The sequence below is a fragment of the Vulpes vulpes genome, chromosome 12 (genome assembly GCF_048418805.1).
Source record: "Vulpes vulpes isolate BD-2025 chromosome 12, VulVul3, whole genome shotgun sequence".
Classification (NCBI taxonomy): Eukaryota; Metazoa; Chordata; class Mammalia; order Carnivora; family Canidae; genus Vulpes; species Vulpes vulpes.
The window spans coordinates 22,426,198-22,450,622 of record NC_132791.1 but is presented as its reverse complement, the minus strand read 5'-3'; the positions used below and the strand labels follow the sequence as shown (position 1 = coordinate 22,450,622).

The window sequence follows — 24,425 nt, the reverse complement described above, 5'->3', positions numbered from 1 at the left end:
ATTCTCACAACCTTCTCTATTCACTAGGCAAAGATCCCCTACTCTATTCAGTTGCTTACCAAAAAGTATTTATTTAACACCTTATAGAAGTAATCCATTATGTTGGACATTAGAAATACCAAGATGTACAAGACTTAATCTCTGTCCTCAAAGAAATTCCTGATGTCTTGAGAGTATCAGTTCACTCGCTTATGAAATCAGACAGAGAAACCAGCATATTGTTGAAGCTGCTAATCTCCTGGTTCCCCTTTAGACCAATAATCAGTCTTGAGAGAAGCCATCAAAGGATAGTCATTTTGGTCAGTGTCTCTGATGACCAATTCCATATTCATTTCATGCCTTAAGCATAAATTTATTTTTGTGACAATGTTAAGTCTTCTAGTATGTGAACATTCATGCCCAGTGCACTAACTAGCTGAGGAGGGTGATTACCTCTAAAAAGCACATGGGACATTCTTCTGGGGTGATGAAAAAGCTTTGAAACTAGAGAGATGTGTAGTTACATATTGTGGATGCACTAGCTGCCTCTGAATTGTACCCTTTAAAATGGCTAATTGTATGTTATGTGTATTTTACCTCAATTAAAAAAATACTTAAAATTTTAAGGTTAAAAAAAGCTAGAGCACTCTACTATTTCCTGTTATCCCTGCCAAACAAGTTTTCATATGTATAAAGTCTGAAAGCCTATTTTTAGATGAGTTGATTTGAGTGAGGAACTTAATTCCTTGGCTCATTGTAAGATGTGACAATATACTGGATAAAGTTGAAAGGGCCATGAGTGTTTCTGTGGTTGACATCAGACTGTCTTCCACCACCATTCTGTCTATATTATCTCCTAGCCAAGAATTCCAAACATTCTTGCACTATTTTCATATCTCTTCTAGGTAACTTTTCTGATTGGAAGTCTTCCTGAGGTAGAAGGTCTTTCCAAGATCTAGCAATAACTTCCAACCTAACCTCACTTGCACTTAAGATAGAAGAATTGAAAAAAAAAAAAAAAAAGATAGAAGAATTGGGGCCCAAGCAAATGACCTTTTCTTACCATTGGCTTGGGGAGTAGATCATATCAGGGCACAGAGGACTAGGTGGCCTGAGGGTATTCGAAGTAGCTTGACTGGAAGTCTAGGATGATAGAATCAGAAGAAATAAGCTGTTTCCTAGGTTTATTCCTCTCAAAAAATTGAAAACAGGGATTCAAGCAGATAGATCTATGCTGACATTCATTGCAGCATTTTTCACAATAGCCCAAAGGTAAAAACAACCATGTTTCCAACATCAGTTGAATGGATAAACAAATTGCAGTATATCCATGCAAAGGAATATTATTCAGTCATAAAAAGTAATGAAGTTCTGAGACATGCTCCAACATGAATAATTCTTGAAGACTTTATGTTAAGTGAAATAAACCAAACACAAAAGGAAATATTGTATGATTCTACTTACATGAAATATCTAAAATAGACAAATTCACAGAGACAAAAAGTAGAGTTCACCAAGGACTGGGAGGAATTGGAGACTTTCTGTTTAGGATGCTAAACAAAGTTTGGAAATATGTAATGGTGATTGTTGCACATTGTGAATGTAATTAATGCCACTGAATTGTACACTATAAAAGGATTAAAATTTTATGTTATATGTATTTTACCACACAACAAAATTTAAACCTTTCTCTAAAACCCTTGCCAAGTCCCTGTTCTATTTCCTTACCAACAGGTGGTGTCTATAAGAATGAACAGAATGTGGATGTCTCTGATGTGAGTGATTAAAGCTCCCTGCAAGGGGGATCCCTGGGTGGCTTAGGGGTTTGGCACCTGCCTTTAGCCCAGGCATGATCCTGGAGTCCCAGGATCAAGTCCCACATCGGGCTCCTTGCATGGAGCCTGCTTCTCCCTCTGCCTGTGTCTCTGCCTGCCTCTCTCTCTCTCTCTCTCTCTCTCTCTCTCTGTCTCTCATGAATAAATGAATAAAATCTTAAAAAAAAAAAAAAAAAAAGCTCCCTGTGAAATGCATGTGGTTGCTGAGGCCATGCTGCATAGCAGCATCTTTGACACAAATTGGGAGTCCCTTGGCTCCTGAAATAGTAAAGTTTTTATTGACCCCAAAATATCAGAAAGCATTATATTAAGTGGCCTATGTCTATTTGAGGGTATTTGGATTCATGTTTTAAAATGAAAACAATGGGGCAGCCCCGGTGGTGCGGTGGTTTAGCGCCGCCTGCAGCCCAGACTGTGATCCTGGGGACCCAGGATCAAGTCCCACATCAGGCTCCTTGCATGAAGCCTGCTTCTCCCTCTGCCTGTGTCTCAGCCTCTCTCTCTCTGTGTCTCTCATGAATAAATAAATAAAATCTTTTAAAAAAAGAAAAAGAAAAAGAAAAGAAAATAATGTTCTTGGTTTTTTCTGTTTAAAAGATAAAATCTTTGCTCAGTAAGTCCAAACAATACAGAAATGTATGAAGAAAAAGTTTAAATTACTCAATCCCTTGTAGAAAACCAATGTAAAATTTGGGAATATATTCTTTCAGATAGTTTTCATGTGTATATATGCATACACGTATACATAGAGATCTGATGATAGATATATGGAGGATGGGAGAGAGGTGGGAAGAAAGAAAATAGGAGGGAAAAAAAGAAAAGGAAGGAAGAGGAAACATTATAGCATGTTTTCAGCCTCCTTTTTATTTACTGGTTATATATTGTAGTCTTCTTTCCATGTCCGTAAATTTAGGTCTATAAAAAAAATTTAGGTCTGTAACATCATTTTGAAAGAGTGGCATATCTAGTTGTGTTGGTGTACCTTAATTTATTTAACTAATCCCCTATTTTTGTTCCATTTTCTTTTGCTAACATAAATACCATTTGTGGAAAGAGCCCTGGTACATACATTTTTTGTCTCTTCTTCTGATAATTGTTTCCTTAGAATAAAGTCCTAGAAGTGACGTTTACTTGTGAAAGGGTAGCTGCATTTTTAATGCACTTAATATTGCCATATTGCTCTCTAGATAGATTACATAAATTTATAATCCCACCAAAAATATATGAGAATTCTTTTTTTCCCCACATCCTTATCAGTACTGGATATTAATAATCCTTTAATCTTTAGAAATTTAATTGGTGCAAAATGGCATCTCATGTAACTTACCTTTCTTTGATCACTAATCAGGTTGAATCATTTTTTTGTGTTTATTTTCCTTCCTCTACCCACTTTATTTCCTATTTATAGTTATTTTGTGAGTCACCTGTTCATATTCTTTGCCCTTTTTTCTTATTTGAAAGTACTCTGTATATAGTAAAAATAATAGCTCTTCTTTTGGCACATACATTACAGTTACTTTCCCCATTTTTGTCTTTTGGTTTTTGTTTATATATTTTTTTTCTGTGTAGAAGTTTCTAATATATGTGATCGAATCTGTCCGTCTTTTTAGGATTTGTGCTTTTAAGGATTTATAGCTTTAGGATTTGTGACATATTCAATAGTCCTAACCCACACAATTATAAAAATATCTTCCTATTCATTATTTTCTATTTCTAACTAGTTCATTTTGACTATTTTCTGCAGTATTGGATCTCAGCTTTTGCTTATGGATTTGATTTTAACATCCCTTCATAGGGCTTTCTCTGTTACCTTCATGGTACTCCTCACTCTATCCCTTTCCTTCTAGAACCAATTCTATACCCTCAGTCACTTGACTTATGTACCAAATAGCTAACTCCAGCTCCCAACTACTGCCTCATCCATATCTATCCAAAGAGATTGGAAAGGGGAAAGAAAATCCTTTTTTTGTTTTGTTTTGTTTTGCCTTCAGTCTTCTTCCAGCCACTCTGATAATGACCTTGGTAATATAAACAAAGTTATAGTTTGTAGAGAATAAGTAGTTATTCTGGAGTTTCTTTCCACTACCTCTTCTTTCCACTACTGACTAACCATAACATGTTTTCCATTGGATCAGTGGAATCTTTGTTCTCTTATAAACAAGCTTACCTATAGACTTAGCTCTTCATTAAAAAAATGCTTTTTTCTCCCTGCCTTGATTCAAACATGAATTTCCCTGAGAACATCCCTTTTCCTCCATCTCTCCTATTCTACATACCAAAAGCCTAAAAATACTGCCTTCATTATCCTGTACCACTTTTAAACCATTACTTTTTCTTCCTCATATAGTCTTTCCTCCTGTGATGCTCATGACTTCTGCCAATACTCCTCTTTCATTCTTCTTGTCGTTGACATGTACACAGCCTCTGGCTTCTTCACCTCATTCACTGAGGACTTTGAAACTTGGCTCCTATTCTCCCTCTCCACTCAATCCCTACTATTATCTTAGGTAGTATTGGCTTCTTTTATGCAAGATCTATCACCATGGATGATTTCAGATGTCTGAAAAAATGTCTTTCAGGTGATCTCTTGTACTCAAAAAACCTTAATCTCCCATTACCAGAATGGTACTCCCTTGTCATGATCTCTGATCACACACTTTATTTGTCCATCCCTATTGGTACTTGACTCCTGCTATGCCTGCTTTCTCATCTTAGGAAGATTTACAAACCCTCAACTCTCTTTTTCTCCAGTCTGTCAATCCTTCATGACTTGACTTCCTTTCCTTTCTTGCCCCCTGTCCGTACCAAGCTCATAAACATTCTCAATACCTTACTACTCCTTGTTCTCTTTAATCACCAAGCAAATCTCATCTTTTAAGTAACCAAACCTCTGTTCCTAATCTCAGAGTACCAAGCAGTTTTTGGAGGTCAGAGACTCATTAAAAACTCGGAGACTCCAACAACTTCTAGGCTTCCAGTGCCACTTGGATGATTTTTTACTAATTTGTGATCAGCTTCATACTTAATTCTGCACATTAACTATTAAAGAATTCACCACTCTCAGGCCTTCTACCATGCCCCCGTCTACCCTCAATATGCAGCAGATGATAGTCTTCAACTTTACTGAGAAAAATTCCAACTATCAGCTAAATACCCTTTTCCATTCATAAATAGCCTACGTTTACATCCCCAGAAAGGGTATCACTTTTTCTTTCAATACTCATCTCTGTATTCTAGATTCCATCCCTTCCTACTTCTGCAGGAACCTCCTATGTTCTCCTTCTTAATACCTGAAACTTATCTTCCTATGTGGTTTTTTCACCTCAGTTCAAGTTTTCCCTTTCTTTAAAAAATACTTAGCACATCCATAAAATGGAATATTATTCAGCAGTAAAAAGAAATGAACTATCAAGCCACACACAGACACAAAAGGAAGAACTTTGAATGCATATTGCTAGGGATGCCTGGGTGGCTCAGTGGTTGAGTATCTGCCTTTGATTCAGGTTGTGATCCTGGGGTACTGAGATTGAGTCCCACATCACGCTCCCTGCCGAAAGCCTGCTTCTCTCCCTCTGCCTATGTCTCTGCCTCTCTCTGTGTGTCTCTCATGAATAAATAAACAAAATCTTTTAAAATATGCATATTGTTAAATGAAAGAAGCCAAACTGAAAAGGCTATATATACTGCATGATTCCAACTATATGACATTCTGGAAAGGGTAAAACAGTAAAGACAGTAAAAAGATCAGTGGTTGCCAGGGGTTTAGGGAGAGGTGGAGAGAGAGATGAAGCATTGGTGCACAGGAGATTTTTAGGGCAGTGAAACTATTCTGTGTGATATTGTCATGGTGGATTCATTACAATATGCATGTTTCAAAACCCATAGAATTATACAATTCAGAATAAATTCTAATGTAAACTATAGACTTTAGTTCATACTAATGTATCAATATTGGTTCCTCAATTGTAACAAATGTGCTACACTAATGTGGGATATTGGAGTAGAAAGGAGAGAGAGAGTATAACAAACTCCATGTACTTCTCAATTTTTCTATAACCTAAGACTATTTTTAAAAAGATTTAACTTAGAGGTGCCTGGGTGGCTCAGTGGTTGAGCATCTGCCTTCAGCTCAGGATGCGATCCCAGGATCAAATCCTGCGGTGGGCTCTCTGCAGGGTGCCTGCTTGTCCCTCTGCTTGTGTCTTTGCCTCTCTGTGTCTCTCATGAATAAATAAATAAAATCTTTAAAAATAAATAAATAAATAAAAATAAAAAGACTATTAATTTAAAATAAAATAGTTAAAATAACCCTTAGTCCATTAGCCAGAGGCAACCAGTAATAATAATTTTTATATTTTACTTTATTCATATATTTTTAAAAGCACTTAGAGCGATTCCTGCATTACCCTCTGGCCATTACCTGTCTCCATCAGTCCAAAATACTTACTGAGCATCAACCATATGTCAGACTTTGAGTAAATATTAATGGTTGGAGAAAAACAAAAGAGACTTGTTCCCTACCTTCAAAGACTTGGCTGACTCAAGGAGGAGCCATATAAGTAAACAGGCAATTACAGAGATCTCTAACTCCTCACCTTTCTTTCATTCTTCAACCTACATACACTCTGTAATCAGACTCTGTCCTGTCATATCCACTGAAACTATCCTAGCCAAGGTCACTAATGACTACCTTGCTCTTATGTCCTTACCCAACTTCTCTGCAGATTTTAACACTTAAACTCCACTTTTTCTTAAAGTTTTCTTGTCCATTGGCTTCTGTTAAATAACGCTTGTTTTTTTTCTTCCTATTTGATTGCTTTTTCCTATCAGCTTGGCCATAGGTACTGGTGTTCTTCAAGCCTCTCTTATTGAACCTCTTCCCCATCTGTATAATTCCCCTGAATAATCTCATGTATTTACATGGCTTTAACTACCACCTACTTACTAATGACCTCCAAATCCATCTATCCAAGGAATCCTATGTAGCTCCCTCCCACCCGCAGCCAAAACTAAAAATATTTTATAAAAACTGTCTATAGCTATGTCACAGCACCTCAAGGAGTTTCCTCAGTTGCCACCTCTACCCTCCATTCTGAATCCCCTTCCTCTCACCTGATATCCCAGTTTCCATCCTTTTGTCTGGTACCTAGATTTGCCTTTCAACCTTAACTGGATGTTTGATTTCAGTTTCAGAATTATGCATAAATGCTGCCTCTCAGATTGTGCTATACTGCAGCTCCAAGCCCACCCTGCCTCACTCCTGTATCCAGCCAAGTCCAATGTTCTCAAACATTACTTGTCTGGAAGGGGAGATTAGAAACCAGCTCAAACATCTTACCTAAGCTTCAAAACTATATACGTCTACTTTCATTGCTATCTGTAAGTCCTTCAAGTATCTCCAATTCAGCCTGTCAAAAACTTCTTCCTGATAGGTATCCTATCTCAGTGAATAGTGTTATCATCTATCCAGGGGCCCAATTAGAAATAAAAAATTTTTCTTAACTCTTTGCCTCTGTCACCCCTCATACCATGTTGTATCAATTCTACCTTCCTATATTTTCAAATCATCCCCTTAATTTAGTATTTATTGTTACTGCATCATTTCTCTTGTGAATTACTGAATGGCCTCCTAACTGGTCTCCCTGCTTCTCATCTTGCTAGTTCCAATATATTCTCCATGCTGCTACCAGAGGACTTTCTCTGACACAAATCGATTATGTCACTTCCAGCAGAAAATTGCTATGACTAGGGACTGCATGTAAATGGCAATGCAGGATCTACCTCATGCCTACCTCTCCAACTTTTCTCTCATCACTCACCAGCTTCAGTTTCAAAGAACATGCCAGTTTAAGAGCCCAATTCTAGAAAAGCCTCAGGAGATGCTATGTAATGAATTATCTTAAATTACTGAACTCACAAACTTCCAGAGCTCACAATTCTGTGATTGGTCAGGTCTGGGGCTTGGCTCTGAACCTGACCATACTTGATCACTGCTATGACAAAACTCCTTCTAGGCGGGATATAGAAAAGAGCCAATATAGCTTAATACAAACTCCCTTTTCCCAACATAGCATGAATGAGGACAGTTCTGACTGTACTTGACATATTGGGGCCCAACACAGGTAGCACCACAACTACAAAGAACTGGAAAAATATCCTTGAGAGTTCTGGTATGGATTGGAGAAGTCTGTTACTAACATGACACTCCAGGATGGAGATAATAGTGTTTCAGGGCCAAATTGAGTCAGAAAAAATATTTACCCAAGGCGCCTAAAAGCCTAGCTGAAATGGAGAATGAGAGTCTGTATCTAAAGGAGCCAGGAAAATGTTAGTGAATATTAGGTCCAAAGATTGAGACAAGGGCAATGACCATGAGGGTTAGAAGCAATAAGGAACCAGGTATGCTGATGGGTTAAGTAAAATGATACAACCTTACCTCTATCATACAGTATTCCTCTCTAACCCTGCGTGGAGTTAAATAGAAGTAGTGCAACACAGTGATATCACTGTACTTAAAATTCTGTTCCCTTTTCAGCACCCAAAATCAGGGCAGCTAGAGAAAAAACTTTTTCCAGACCCCATTTACTATTATGGAGCAATTACCTACCCTTATATCCTCAGGTTTGATTATCATGGATTTGGGACTTGGAAGAGTAGAACCTAAAGATGGCCACTGATCATTCCGGGTAGCTGGGGAAGAAAGTGAACCAGAAAGGTCTGCCACGCAGTGCTCAGTTTGTCTTCTGTGGGATGGATCTTTTCTGGCCCAAGTGAATGGATGGTCCAGGTCAGAGCTACAAAGGCCTTAGAAACCAGCACAGAATTTCCTCCATTTATCTTGATTTTCTCTTCCCATCCTCCTCCTAAGAGTTCAGAGTTCTCATTATATTACAGAAGTTGTCCCCACATCGGTCTTCTGTAAAGTGTCAGACTGCCACTGAGAAGTTTGTTCTGGCTTTTATGTTCCAGGAAAGGGAAAAGGTCGACTTCTCCTACAACAAACTGGCTGATCCTAAGTTTTCATTTTATGACAAGACTTTGGTGGAAGCAGTGAAAACAGGAGACCGCTGGGTGCACCTGTTTTTCCTCTCACTCTCATTGTGCCATACTGTGATGTCGGAAGAAAAAGTGGAAGGTGAGGAGGGGTCTAAGGCCTCACTGACTGAGCATATGTCATAGAATCTAGGATGGCTAAAGGGGGCTTGGTTTGATATCATTTGTAATGACTTAGTCTAAGAGCTTTCTAATAGGGAACATTGTCTAGCAATGAAACGGATAGGCAAGTAGTGAGTTTATAGTCACTAGAAATATTCATGTAGAAGACAACCTCTTATTCTTAAAGAAGATTCAGTCATTGGATAGGAGTCAAACTTGATACTACCTAGAGAGCTTCTGCTCTTGAGATTCAGCAGTGTTCTATCACAGAGCCTATCTGAATTGTCCCCAAGATCAGCCCCATTTTCTCTGAAAGACTTCCTAAAGGATGAGTTCAGTTGTCCTCTTCTTGCTTCACAATTTTACAGTATCCCCACATATCCTAGTTTCTAGTTTCTTTAGTAATCAATATGACTATGACATCCATGAATTTACTCAAACCTCTTTTAGAAATAATGAATGGGAAATGACTGATTAGAAATTAAGGCTTTTGGGGCACTTGGGTGGCTCAGTCAGTTGAGCATCTGACTCTTGGTCTTGATTCCGGTCTTGATCTCAGGGTCATGGATACAGGCCCCAGGTTGAGCTCTGCACTGGATATGGAATCTACTTTAAAAAAAAAATTGGGGACCCCTGGGTGGTGCCGCGGTTTAGCGCCTGCCTTTGGCCCAGGGCGCGATCCTGGAGACCCGGGATCAAATCCCACGTCGGGCTCCCGGTGCATGGAGCCTGCTTCTCCCTCTGCCTATGTCTCTGCCTCTCTCTCTCTCTCTCTGTGTGACTATCATAAATAAATAAAAATTTTAAAAAATTAGGAAGACGTGTGTGTGTGTGTGTATGTGTGTGTAACAAATAAGAATTTAGGCAACCAAATAAATTATATCCTTTAAAGTCAATATACCTTTAATATAATACTACCCTTAGTAATACCTTATATTTGTATATAACTTTAGAGTTTTACAAATTGATTGCATTTATGTTATATCCCACAATCTTCATAACAGCCCTCTTAAGTAAACAGAACAAGAAAAATGACCTCAGTAGTATAGAGAAGGACACTGAAGCTAAAAGAGATTAAATGACTTGCCTAAAATCCTATAGTTAAGAAGGCAGAGATAAGAAGCCAAATCTCATGTCTCTTGACACCATGAGATCCCACCCCACCACAGGTGTCTCTGGACCTGACGGTCTAACAAGTTGCTATTATTTGAATTATATTTGGAATTGTCCTTGTTTATTGCCTTAAGCGACAAGGTAGGAAACAAGTAAATAGTCTCATTATCCCATAGATACATCTTATGTCTGACCTAAATTATATGTCCCATGTGCCTTATTCACAATTATAAGACTATAATGATACATAACTGTTTTTAAAACTCAAATTAACCTTCAGAAGAGAAATGATCCAAAATATACCTCAGGTTGTGGTGATATTTTAAAAGATGGGTTATGCATTTTTCGGTGCTACGTTGTTTGCATTGATCAGTGCAGTTTTTCTTTTATTTTTATTTTTAAAGATTTTATTTATTTATTCATGATAGACAAAGAGAGAGAGAGGCAGAGACACAGGCAGAGGGAGAAGCAGGCTCCATGCCGGGAGCCCAACGCGAGACTCGATCCCGGAACTCCAGGATTGCACCCTGGGCCAAAGGCAGGCGCTAAACCACTGAGCCACCCAGGGATCCCCACAGTGCAGTTTTTCATTCCATTCTCTTTATGACCAAAATAATTTTTTTGACCAAAATAATTTAAAGCAGTTATTAGAATACAGTGGTTTGTGAGAGAAAAAAGTAGTATATGTCACAACTGAGGATTGAATTCAAGGATTTTTGTTGTTAATTTTCTGAAATGTTTCTTCACAATCTAGGAAAGTATTTTTTCAACTATGGACACTGAAAACTATGAGTTAAAAATCACCTTATAAATGGCAAAATGGGAAAGAATAAATTTTAATTTACTCTGCTGTAAAAAAAATTAAAGAAGAGTTACAGAAATACCTTGAGTAACATAAGATTGAAAGACTCATTCTTTTTTTTTTAATAATAAATTTATTTTTTATTGGTGTTCAATTTGCCAACATACAGAATAACACCCAGTGCTCATCCCAGCAAGTTGAAAGACTGATTCAACAGAGTGAGTCATTTAGCTTCCCAGGGTAAGAGTTTCAAAGGTGAAAATAGTCATTTATTTTTTAAATTCTATTTAAATTCAGGTAATTAACATATAATGTATTATTGGTTTCAGACGTAGAGGTCAGTGATTCATCAATCTTATATAATACCCAGTACTCATTACATCACATGCCCTCCTTAATGTCCATCACCCAGTTATGCCATCCCATCCTGCTCCACTCCAGCTTTTTCCTATGACTAAGAGTCTCATGGTTTGTCTCCCTCTCGGATTTCATCTTGTTTTATTTTTTCCTCGCTTCCCCTAGATCCTCTGTGTTGTTTCTTAAGTTCCACATATGAGTGAGATCATATGATAATTGTATTTCTCTGATTGATTTATTTTGCTTAGCATAATATCCTCTAGTTCCAAACATATTGTTGCAAATAGCAACATTTCTTCTTTCTTTCTTTCTTTCTTTCTTTCTTTCTTTCTTTCTTTCTTTCTTTCTTTCTTTTATGGCTGAGTCCATTATATATATATATATATATATACCACATCTTCTTTATCCATTCATCTGTTGGTGGACATCTGGGCTTTTGCCGTAGTTTGGCTATTGTGGACATTGCTGCTATAAACATTGGGGTGCAGGTGCCCCTTCAGATCACTGTATTTGTATCTTTGGCATAAATACCCAGTAGTGCAATTGCTGGGTCATAGGGTAGCGCTGCTTTCAACTTTTTGAGGAACTTCCGTACTGTTTTCCAGAGTGGCTGCTCTAGCTTGCATTCAAACCAACAGTGTAAGAGGGTTCCCCTTTCTCCACATCTTCATCAATACCTGTTTTTTCCTCATTTTAGTCATTCTGACTAGTGTGAAATGGTATTTCATTGTGGTTTTCATTTGTATTTCCTTGCTTCTGAGTGATGTGGAGTAGTTTTTCATGTGTCTGTTGGCCATTTATTTGTATGTCTTTGGAGAAATGTCTGTGCATGTCTTCTGCCCATTTCTTGACTGGATTTTTTGTTCTTTGGGTGCTGAGTTTGATAAGTTCTTTATAGATTTTGGATACTAGCCCTTTATCTGATATGTCATTTGCAAATATCTTCTCCCATCCTGTAGGTTGCCTTTTGGTTTTGTCAACTGTTTCCTTTGCTGTGCAAAAGCTTTTTATCTTGATGAAGTTCCAATAGTTCATTCTTGTTTTTGTTCCCTTGCCTTTGGAGACATGCCTAGTACTATGTTGCTGCAGCCAAGGTCATAAAGGTTGCTGCCTGTGTTCTCCTCTAGGATTTTGATGAATTCCTGTTTCACATTTAGGTTTGTCATCCCTTTTGAATTTATTTTTGTGTACTGTGAAAGAAAATGGTCCAGTTTCATCCTTCTGCACGTGGCTATCTAATTTTCCCAACGCCATTTGTTGAAGGGACTGTCTTTTTCCCATTGGATAGTCTTTTCTGCTTTGTCAAAGGTTAGTTGACTACAGAGTTGAGGGTCCATTTCCGGGTTCTCTATTCTGTTCCATTGATCTATGTGTCTGTTTTTGTGCCACTACCATACTGTCTTGATGATTATAGCTTTGTAATACAGCTTGAAGGCCAGAATGCTGATGCCACCAGTTTGGGTTTTCTTTTTCAATATTCCTTTGACTATTTGGGATCTTTCTCTGGTTCCATACAAATTTTAGAATTATTTGTTCCAACTGTATGAAATAAATGGATGGAATTTTGATAGGGATTGCATTGAATGCATTGATTGCTTTAGGTAGCATAGACATTTTAACAATGTTTGTTCTTCCAATCCATGAGCATAGAATGTTTTTCTATTTCTTTTTGTTTTCCTTAATTTCTTTCTTGAGTGTTCTATAGTTTTCTGAGTACAGGTTCTTTACCTCTTTGGTTAGGTTTATTCCTAGGTATCTTATGGGTTTTGGTGCAATTGTATTTGGGATTGACTCCGTAATTTCTTTCTTCTGTCTCATTGTCAGTGTATTGAAATGCAACTGATTTCTGTGCGTTGATTTTATATCCTGTGACTTTGCTGAACCTTACATGAGTTCTAGCAATTTTGGGGGTGGAGTCTTTTGGGTTTTCCATATAGAGTATTACATCATCTGCAGAGAGTGAAAGTTTCATGTCTTCTTTGCTAATTCAGATGCTTTTTATTTCTTTTGTCTGATTGCTGAGGCTAGGACTTCTAGTACTATGTTGAACAGTGGTGGTGGTAGTGGACATCCCTGCCATGTTCCTGATCTTAGGGGAAATGCTCTCAGTTTTTCCCCATTGATAATGATATTTGCTGTGGGTTTTTTTTTTATAGATGGCTTTTATGATATTGAGGTATGTTCCTTCTATGAAGAGCTTTACTGAGGAAAAGATGCTGTACTTTATCATATGCTTATTCTGCATCAGTTGAGGGGATCACATTGTTCTTGTCCTTTCTTTTATTAATGTAGTGTATCCCATTGATTGATTTGCAGATATTGAGCCATGCTTGCAGCCCAGGAATAAATCCTACTTGGTCATGGTGAAAATCCTTTTAATGAACTGTTGGATCATGTTGGCTAGTATTTTGGTGAGAATTTTTGCATACATGTTCATCAGGGATACTGGTCTGTAATTCTCCTTTTTTGTGGGGTCTTTGGTTTGGGGATCAAGATAATGCTGGCTGTATAGAATGAGTTTAGAAGTTTTCCTCCATTTCTATTTTTTTTAAACAGCTTCAGAAGAATAGGTATTAATTCTTTAAATGTTTGGTAGAATTCCCCTTGGGTAGAATTCCTTTTTGGTAGAATTCCAAGATGGGAAGTCATCTGACCCTGGACTCTTGTTGGAAGACTCTTAATTACTGCTTCAATTTCCTTTCTGGTTAGAGGTCTGCTCAGGTTTTCTATTTCTTCCTGTTTCAGTTTTGGTGGTTATACATCTCTAGGATTGCATCCATTCCTTTTAGAATGCCTAATTTGTTGGCATATAGTAACTCATACTATGCTTTTATAATTGTTTGTACTTCTTCATTGTCGGTTGTGATCTCCCGTCTTTCATTCATGATTTTATTTATTTGGGTCATTTGGGTCCTTTCTCTTTTCTTTTTGATAAGTTTGGCCAGGGGTTTATCAATTTTATTAATTCATTCAATTCATTCAGAGAACCACCTCTTAGTTTCATTGATCTATTCTACTGTTCTTTTGGTTTCTATTTCATTGATTTCTGCTCTAAAATCTTTATTAATTCTCTTCTGCTGGGTTTAGGCTTTATTTGCTGTTCTTTCTCCAGCCCTTTTAGGTATAAGGTTCTTATTTCTTAAGAAAGGCTTGTATTGCTATATACTTCCCTCTTAGGACCACCATTGTTGCATCCCAAAGGTTTTGAACAGTTGTGTTTTCATTTTCATTTGTTTCTGTTAATTTTTTAAATTCTTCTTTAATTTCCTGGTTGACCCTTTCATTCTTTAGTAGGATGTTCTTTGGCCTCCATATATTTGAGTGCTTTCCGTATTTCCTTTTGTGATTTTCAGTTTCAAACCATTGTGGTATGAAAATATGCAGGGAATGATTCCAATTCTTTGGTACTAGTTGAGACCTGATTTGTGACCAGTATGTGATCTGTTTTGGAGAATTTTCCATATGCACTCAAGAAGAATGTGTATTCTATTGCTTTAGAATGGAATATTCTGAATATATCTGAGAAGTCCATCTGGTCCAGTATGTTATTCAAAGCCCTTGTTTCCTTGTTGATCTTCTGCTTAGATTATCTGTCCATTGCAGTGAGTGCAGTGTTAAAGTCCTCAACTATTACAGTATTATTACTGATATGTTTCTTTAACTTTGTTATTCATTGGCTTATATAATTGGCTGTTCCCATGTTAGGGCATAAATATTTACAATTGTTAGATATTCTTGTTGGATAGACCCTTTATGATATAGTGTCCTTCCTCATCTCTTATTATAGTCTTTAGCTTAAAATCTAATTTGTCTGATATAAGGATTGCCACCCCAACTTTCTTTTGATGTCCATTAGCATGATAAATGGTTCTCCACCCCCTCACTTTCAGTCTAAAGATGTCTTTGAGTCTAAAATGAGTCTCTTACAGACAAGCATATCAGTGGGTCTTGCATTTTTATCCAATCTGATACCCTGTGTCTTTTGATTGGGGAATTTAGTGCATTTACATTCAGAGTCACTATTGAAAGATATGAATTTAGTGCCATTATATTACCTGTAAAGTCATTGTTTCTGTATATTGTCTCTGTTCCTTTCTGGTCTGTGTTACTTCAGGACTCTCTCTTCACTTAAAGGATTCCTTTTAATATTTCTTGTAGGGCTGGTTTGGTTATCACACATTCTTTTAGTTTCTGTTTGTTCTGGAAGTTATTTCTCCTTCTATTTTGAATGACATCCTAGCTGGATAATGTATTGTTGGCTGTGTATTTTTCTCATTTAGCACCCTGAATATATCATACTGGTCCTTTCTGGCCTACCAGCTCTCTATGGATAGGTCAGGTGCCAGTCTACTATTTCTACCCTTGTAGGTTACAGACCTCTTGTCCCTAGCTGCTTTCAGGATTTTCTCTTTGTCTCTGAGATTTGCAAGTTTCACTGTTATATGTTGAGATGTTGACCTATTTTTACTGATTTTGAGGGGGGTTCTCTGTTACTCCCAGATTTGAATGCCTGTTTCCTTCCCCAGATTAGGGAAGTTTTCTGCTATAATTTGCTCCAGTTTTCTTTCTTCCCTCTTCTCTCTTCTCTTCTTCTGGGATCCCAATTATTCTAATATTGTTTCACTTTATGGTATTATCTCTCAAATTCTCCTCTCATTATCCAGTTGTTGCTTATCTCTCTTTTTTCTCAGCTTCTTTATTCTCCATCATTTTCTCTTTTATGTCACTAATTCTCTCTTCTGCCTAATTTATACTAGCAGTTAGGGCCTCCATTTTTATTGCATTTTATTAATAGCCTTTTTTATTTCAACTTAACTAGATTTTAATTCTTTTATTTCTCCCAAAAGGGATTCTCTAGTGTCATCTATGCTTTTTTTCCAGCCCAGCTAGTATCTTTATAATTGTTATTCTGAATTCTAGTTCTGACATCTTACTTATGTCTATATTGATTAGTTCCCTGGCAGTCAGTACTGCCTCTTGTTCTCTTTTTTTGAGGTGAGTTTCTCCATCTTCTTATTCTTTCCAGAGAAGAATAGATGAATGAGATAACAAAATACTAAAATGGTGATGGGCACTGAGGGGGGCACTTGACAGGATGAGCACTGGGTGTTATGCTATATGTTGGCAAATTGAATTCCAATAAAAAAAATGTTTTTAAATACTAAAATGGCAACAATGACCTCAGAGAAATATACACTAAACAACTCAGAAGAGATTTGAAACTGAAAAGAAAATTTTTTTAAACAAAATATAATCAGACAGGTGAACACAATAGAGCAGTTCACTGGATCTTGTGTGTATTTTGGTCCATTTGTTAGAAAACCAGATCCCAAAATTTTAATGAAAGAAAATCTTATATGTCCAAAACCTTTATATGTCCATAACCTTTATATGTCCGTAAAAATTAAATACAATGAAAGGATAGAGTGTAACTGTAAAAGTGAAAATTAAAATACAAAAAAGGAATATAAACATATAGGTGAACAGAACAGAGCAATATACTATATCCTGAGTGTATTTTGGTCTGTTAGAAGACACTACATCTCAAAATTGTAAAGAAAGAAAACATATATATACAAAAATAAAATTAAATACATTGAAAGGATAAAATGTGACTGTAAAGACGAAAATCTAAAAAGATTTTAACAAAGGGATGCCTGGGTGGCTTAGCAGTTGAGCATCTGCATTCGGCTCAAGGTATGATCCTGGGTCCAGGGATTGAGTCCCCCATGGGGCTCCCTGCAGGGAGCCTGCTTCTCCCTCTGCCTATGTCTCTGCCTGTCTCCCTCTGTGTCTCTCATGAATAAATCTTTTTAAAAAAGACTTTAGGGGGGATCCCTGGGAGGCTCAGTGGTTCAGCACCTGCCTTTGGATCCTGCCCCAGGATCAAGTCCCACGTCGGGCTCCTTGCATGGAGCCTGCTTCTCCCTCTGCCTGTGTCTCTGCCTCTCTCTCTCTCTCTCTCTCTCTCTCTGTCTATCATGAATAAATAAATAAATAAAATCTTAAAAAAAAAAAAAAACTCTAGAGATGCCTTGGTGGCTCAGCAGTTGACCAGTCTGCCTTTGGCTCAGGTCATGATCCCGGGATCCTGTGATCAAGTACCACATCAGGCTCCCCACAGGGAGCCTCCTTCTCCCCTGCCTGTGTCTCTGCCTCTCTGTGACTCTCATGAATAAATAAATAAAATCTAAATAAAATAAAATAAAATAAAAAGTTGAACAAAACAGAAAAAAAGGAGAAAAAAAAGGAAAAAAAAGCAAATATGATCAGACAGGTGAAGAGAACAGAGCCATACAATAGATTCTGGTTAAATTTTGGCCTCTTAGAAGAAACTGCATCCCAAAATTGTAAAGAAAAATTTACATATATACAAAAATAAAATTAAATGCAATGAAAGGATAGAATATAACTATAAAAATGGAAATTAAAAAAGTTTTTTTTAAAGTTGATACAATAAGAAATTGGTTGAAAGAGGAAAGAGAAAAAGATTAAAATTTAAAGACTAAGGAATCATGGGGAAATAAACAATGAATTCTATAAACAATGAATATGCTATATTCCCCTGGCATTGGAGTTTTTTGCAGTTCTCAATGATTGGCAAACATGGTCTTGGCTGGATGTTTTCACTGATATTCTGAAGGCATGGCCTTTTGCGCTGATTCTCAAGTGTCTTTGCCCATGATGGGGGTGAGGAGGCGGGAAGCATAGATTGCACTGCCCTGGCTAGGGTGTCAGGCTAAGTAATCAGCTCCAGATTGCTCTATGTAGCTTTTGTTTCCCAAAGGCTTTCTGTGTAGCTTTAAAAGATGAGAATGCAAATGGCAGCCTCCCAATCTCTAGCCTCTAGCGGGAAGCTTGCCCCCCCCCCCTTCTGTGCACCCTCAGGGAAAAGCAGTCAGCCACTCCTGTCTCCCTGGTTTCTGTCTGCGCTCTGTGCACACCCAACCCATGACTGAGCATTTCTTTCTCAGGCACACAACCCTGTTTGTGTGCCTTGCAACACACTTCTGCACCGTTCTTCCCAGGGAAGGAAGGGAGGTCTCACTGGTTCTGCTGTTTGTTAGGCCCCTGCTCTGAAAGCAGTCATGCCAACTGTGACAGTTCCAGGTTTATGGCAGCCACAAGCTGAGAGCCCACTTCTGGGCTCACTGATTCCAGCTGGCTTCCCCGCTCCAATGTCTGGGAACTCTGTGCACTCAGGCACCCCTCAGTCTTCCTGAAACACACAGTCCCACCTAGGATTCTGCCTCTGCTTCACTTCCTGAGCACCTTTCAGGCACGGGTGTCCCTCACCGAAGCAGACTTCTAAAAGTTCTGATTTGCACTCAGCTGCTATGTCATGTCCCGGTAGCTAACTGATGGAGGATCCCTCCCCCTCAGTCCCTCCCCGCAAGGTTTATTTTCCCATGTATCACCTCAGATTCACTTCTTCACACCTCCTACCTTGCAGAAAGTGATCGCTTTTCTCTTTGTAGAGTTGCAGCTATTCTTTTCTTAGATTTCCAGTTGAGTTTGCAGGTGTTTAAAATGATTTAACAGCTACCTAACTGAATTCCTGGGACCAGACAAAACTAAGTAAGGTCTCCTACTCCCACAATACTCATATATATATTTTTTTTCAGTCTTATTATCATCATTCCATTTGTCATGTTCTATATATCCTATCCTTATTGTCCTATTTTATAGGAGTGTTCATCAAAGTGTAGCCAGTCTTATGTAGGAACAATTTACACAGAACAACCTACATGAAACTCACCCAGGAGATTTGTTAAAAATTCAGTTTCCTCCTCCCTCCTCCCAAATTTCATGATTCTAGATTCAGTAAGTTTGAGTAGGGCCCAGGAACTTGCATTTTAACAAGCGCCCTGACCCATCTTTACCCATTAAAATCAGAGAATGAACTATGTTTTTGTTCATTTGTGTATATTGCATGTCCCATGTACCTCTGTAATACTGACTCAGGTCTGTGAAATACACTGAAAATATTGGAAAGGAGAAAAAAAAAACTGACCTGTATACAACCTGGCCTCTTAGAGCCAAACTTGTGAGGAAGTTTAAAGAAAAATGTCCCCCCTTGGGCTCTATCTTTATATAAGCCCCTTGGTGTCCCTTCTGGATTGATTTCAGCTGCACATCTCTGTGGGCTCTGGTTGCCATCTTCTCTCCTTCCAGGTAACCTGGTGTACCAGGCTCAGTCCCCAGATGAAGGTGCCCTTGTCACTGCAGCCAGGAACTTTGGCTTTGTGTTCTGTTCCCGCACATCTGAGACAATCATGGTAGTTGAAATGGGTGAGACCAAAGTCTACCAACTGCTGGCTATTTTGGACTTCAACAATGTGCGCAAGAGGATGTCTGTTATTGGTAGGTGTCCCTCCTAGTCAGTCCTCTCCCCTTATTTGTCTTTTATACACATTCATATACAGACTTCCTTTTATATGCACACAAATGTTTTCTTCCACTCACATGCTTTCTCAAAGGTATCATGCCTCAAATACAAACACATAGCCATTCCTACTTTCTCCCTCACATACTCTATATGTTTTCTCCTTGGGAGTCTGCTACCATATACTTCTTTATTGTTCCTGAGTCATGGCTTGTCTGAACCCCCAAAGCCAAGATAAGAACAGAGAATAAATTCATAAACCCTGAACTTAGAGTAGAGATAGGGGCACACAATATAAGAGAAATTCATACTGTCTTACTCTCAATTAGTTTGAGCCTCAGACTGAAGAGGGAGAAGGTCATTCTTAATTCTTGGTCCTTACTGGATATGGACCTTGGTCTGGAACTTGGACTTGGGAAGCTAAATGTGATTCTGCATCAGACTTCCACAGATGATACTAAACCCATAGAAAAGCTGGTTCTGTAAGGTCTCCTCCCACTCTCACCAGCCCTTACCTTCTGTGACCACTCATTGAGTGCTTAGCCCCCAGAAGAATCAGAAACAAATATCATGGGAACAGCCTCATGCCATCCCTCAGTGGCCCAAACAAGTTCTTGTAACAATGGATGTATATAGTTACTCTGCTTTATTTGTTTATTCTTAGTGAGGACACCTGAAGATCGAGTAATGTTGTTCTGCAAGGGTGCAGACACCATCCTCTGTCAGCTGCTCCATCCATCCTGTAGATCCCTCAGAGATGTGACTATGGAACATTTAGATGTAAGTGTTAAGGTTGCAGGGGAGGGAAGCTGTGGGTGGCTCTTTGTACATGGATTATGTGTTCACATATGTCTTTACATCCATGTATTTCTGTATGGATGTGTTTATGTCTCTTTAATTGACAATAATAAAAACTACTTCATTCTGTGGTACTCCTACTGACTACATTGCCAACTTCTGTGTCAAGAAGTTAGATGACACAGGATGAGGAGTGTGTCTGTAGGAGCACTTACCACAGTCAACTAGTATTCTCTGTGATTCCTGGCTCAAGAGGTCCCATGGTCAGACCTAGAATTTGCTTTGGAATTGGGCATATTGATATGGGAGGCCCTATCTCACCAGCTATGATAAGAATACACATCTTTGAAGGCATGGAGCAGAAAGCACCAGATGTGGGCTATTTAGGGAAATGTTTTTTGTCACTGTCTTCTGTTAGCACAAGATTAGAATCCCCAGGGGTAACTGCCCCCCCCCCCACCTCCCGCCCTGACTACCCTACCCTACTTCCACCATCTAGTTAGTAGGATTTGAGATCTATCTGAAAGACAGTGGCTCCAGCCTTCTGGCACTGGAAAGGAAAACTAAATCTATACCCTCCAGGATTTCTATTCATGAGTAGAAACCTAGGTATATAAAGGATTAAGGGAATAGTACCGAGGATGGGATGGGATGGGAGGGCAGATCAGAAAAAAAAAATTTTTTTAAGAAGAAATAGATTGGAGAAAATGCTTGGCTTGATCCACATTAACAATTAATCAGAAGTCAAAGAACACATAGTCAATAAGCGCATGAAAAGATACCCAGTTTAATTTGCCCATAGGGAACTGCAAATCAAAACCTCAAGAGACTACTTCACAACTGCCAGGATAGCTAGATGATCAGATAATAATAATTAATGGCAAAGATATAGAAAAATTGTAACCTTCATACATTGCTGATGGAAATATAAAATGATGCAACCATTTTAATGGACTAAGCCACCCAGGCACTCCATGAGGCAGCCATTTTAGAAAACAGTCTGGCAGAAAAAGTTAAACATAGAGTAATCATGTGACCTAGCAATTCCAGTCCTAGGTGTAGTCCCAAAAGAAACGAAAATATACATCCACACAAAAATTTGTACACAAATGTTTAGAGCAGCATTATCTATAATAGTGAAAAAGTAGAAACAACCCAAATGCCCATCATGAATGGCATGGATAAATAGATCAATAAAATGTATGTCTAAACAACAAATATTATTCAGTCCCAAAAAGGAATGACATACTGATACATGTGTATGAGTCTTGAAACATTATGTTAAGTGAAATGAGAGAATCACAAAAGGCCACATATTGTATAATGTAATTTATATGAAATATTCAGAATAAGCAAATCTATAGAAATAAGTAGGTTAGTGATTGCCAAGTGCTAGGGGAAAAGAAAATGGGAATGAAGGCTAATGGGTACAGGATTTCCTTTGGGAGTGATCAAAGTATTCTGGAATTAGATAGTAGTGATGGATGCACAACTTTATGAGTATAATTTTTTAACCACTGAATTATATACCTTAAAAGTGTGAATTTTATGATCTATACATTATATTTCAAGTTTTCAAAAAAAGTCCATGGAGTATTCCATACAGGACAGTTCCTATGTCCTATCCTGGTTCCCAGAGGCCTCAGTATTTTTTATGGGCTACTCTGAAAAACTTATCTCTTAACCTTCCACAACACATTAATTAGAGTGTCTTCTCAGAGAGCAGGCTGGCTCCAAAGGGGGCATAAAATTGTTTCAGATCTTTTAACCTACATCCTGCCACCCATTTTAATAGACACTCATAATGGAGCCTGACTACACTACAATATGTTAACTACTGATGATAAACTTGTAAGAGTGAAGCTTATACTTAGGAGTCAAGCTTCAAAAACTCCTACAAAAGCACAGCTCTAAGCCCTCTAAGCCAGGAATCACCAAACAGTTCATATAAAAACAAGGGGCAGGGATCCCTGGGTGGCTCAGAGGTTTAGCGCCTGCCTTTGGCTCAGGGAGTGATCCTGGAGTACCAGGATCAAGTCCCACATCAGGCTTCTGGCATGGAAGCCTGCTTCTCCCTCTGCCTGTGTCTCTCTCTGCCTCTGTGTGTGTGTGTGTGTGTGTGCGTGCGTGCGTGTGTGTGTGTGTGTGTCTTTCATGAAAAAATAAATAAGATCTTAAAAAAAAAAAAAAGCAAGGAGCAGTCAGGATTTGGCCTCAGGGGCCCTAGTTTACCCACCATAATAGAAAAGAAAAAAAAACACAAGTAAAGGGTAAGTAAGAAATAACTTCAACACAGACTGCTAAATTATGTGGGTTTTTTTGGTTTGTTTTTTAAATATTTTATTTATTTATTCATGAGAAATGCAGAGAGAGAGAGGAAGAGACACAGGCAGAGGGAGAAGCAGGGTCCATGCAGGGAGCTTTGTGGGACTCGATCCTGGGACTCCCGGATCATGCCCTGGGCCGAAGGCAGGAGCTAAACCGCTGAGCCACCCAGGGATCCCTAAATTATTTGTTAAATGGATTAAGAATCTGTATGGGGCTCCTGGGTGGCTCAGTTGGTTAAGTGTCTGCCTTCAGTTCAGATCATTACCTGAGGGTCCTGGGATCCAGCCCCGTGTCAGGCTCCCTGCTCAGTGGAGTCTGCTTCTCTCTCTGCCCCTATCCCCTGCTTGTTCTCTCTCTCTCTCTCTCTCTCAAATAAGTAAATAAAATCTTTAAAAAAAATTAGTGTGTTGTTAGCTTATAAGATCTCATTTACTATCCTATGCAAGAGCAGCTTCTGCCATATTTTTTCCTTCTAAGAAGTCTCTGAGATCTTCTCTCAGGCTTCTTTTCATAGCTTCATCTGCTAACACTACAGAGGTTTAAGGGATGGCATTCCATACATGCACTGTTTTATGTTCATTTTACCTGACAGCTAATGTCACTCAGGAGTTTCACAGGGAACTAATACAGAATATCAAGATGATAAATTCTTTTTCTCTTTGCTCTTATAATGCTAAAGTGAATTATTTTGCAGTTCACTATGATAGTGATCATGTAGAATTTTTATTCATGTGCAGTTCTCAGTACATAAAATCTTCTAACCCACCCTCAGTTGGATTAGAGTTCTGCCCTTTAACTACTCACTCTAATCTAGTTCTCCTTATGACCAAGACTATACTTGCAAGATAGTTAACTGTGGTTAGTTAGGATACATTGGTGGACACAGAACAAAACAATACTAATTCACCCAGAGAGCATTTCAGTAGTGAAATATCATTAACACTACTGGCTGTGACTAATCAATTGAGCCAATCAGCTGTAGACAAATATACACGTGTGTGTGCTTTTGAGGTGCCTGTTAGATGCTTGAAGGAAGGCAGGGAAAGAGGAAAATAAAATCAATGTATGCTTATAAAAAATAGTTGCTCCTTTATGTTTTATAACAACTCCCTTTTACTTTAGTATTCCATTCTCATAGACATCATTATCCTCTCTGTAGGCAGTGAATTATTTTATCCCAATTTTACAACAAAGAAATCTAGAAGGCGGGATTCCTGGGTGGCGCAGCGGTTTGGCGCCTGCCTTTGGCCCCGGTCTTGGAGACCCGGGATCGAATCCCACATTAGGCTCCCGGTGTATGGAGCCTGCTTCTCCCTCTGCCTGTGTCTCTGCCTCTCTCTCTCTGTGACTATCATAAATAAATAAATTTTTAAAAAAAGAAAAAAAAAGAAATCTAGAAGGCTTAATTTTTCCCAGAGTCATACAGCAAATTATCTAACTACAGGTAAAAGCTAGAACTTGTTATATTTCATAAGTACTTATGCCGGCCCCACCATTAGGACATTTGGCTGAGAAAGCTCTGTAGTTGTTTTCTGGCTAGGCTAGGTATTCCTCCCACTCCATGGTACTAGCCATTAGACCCTATTTTGTAGGCATTCAGCTGGTGGGATCAGTCTGCTTCTCCCTAAACTCAACCCTAACCCACCCAGACCTACTCAGCACACACACATGT

The 24,425-nt window shown here is 38.4% G+C and overlaps 1 protein-coding gene across 9 annotated transcripts in view; it reads left to right on the top strand.

Moving 5' to 3' along the window:
* Positions 1-24,425, top strand: part of LOC112930834 (phospholipid-transporting ATPase FetA-like) — a 124,459-nt gene that overhangs the window by 84,749 nt on the left and 15,285 nt on the right. For all 9 annotated transcript variants that reach the window (XM_072727978.1, XM_072727981.1, XM_072727982.1 and 6 more), the window contains 4 exons: positions 1,714-1,754; positions 8,784-8,949; positions 19,417-19,605; positions 20,292-20,407. In XM_072727978.1, the coding sequence (XP_072584079.1) occupies positions 1,714-1,754; positions 8,784-8,949; positions 19,417-19,605; positions 20,292-20,407 (512 nt within the window). The remainder of the gene's footprint in view (positions 1-1,713; positions 1,755-8,783; positions 8,950-19,416; positions 19,606-20,291; positions 20,408-24,425) is intronic.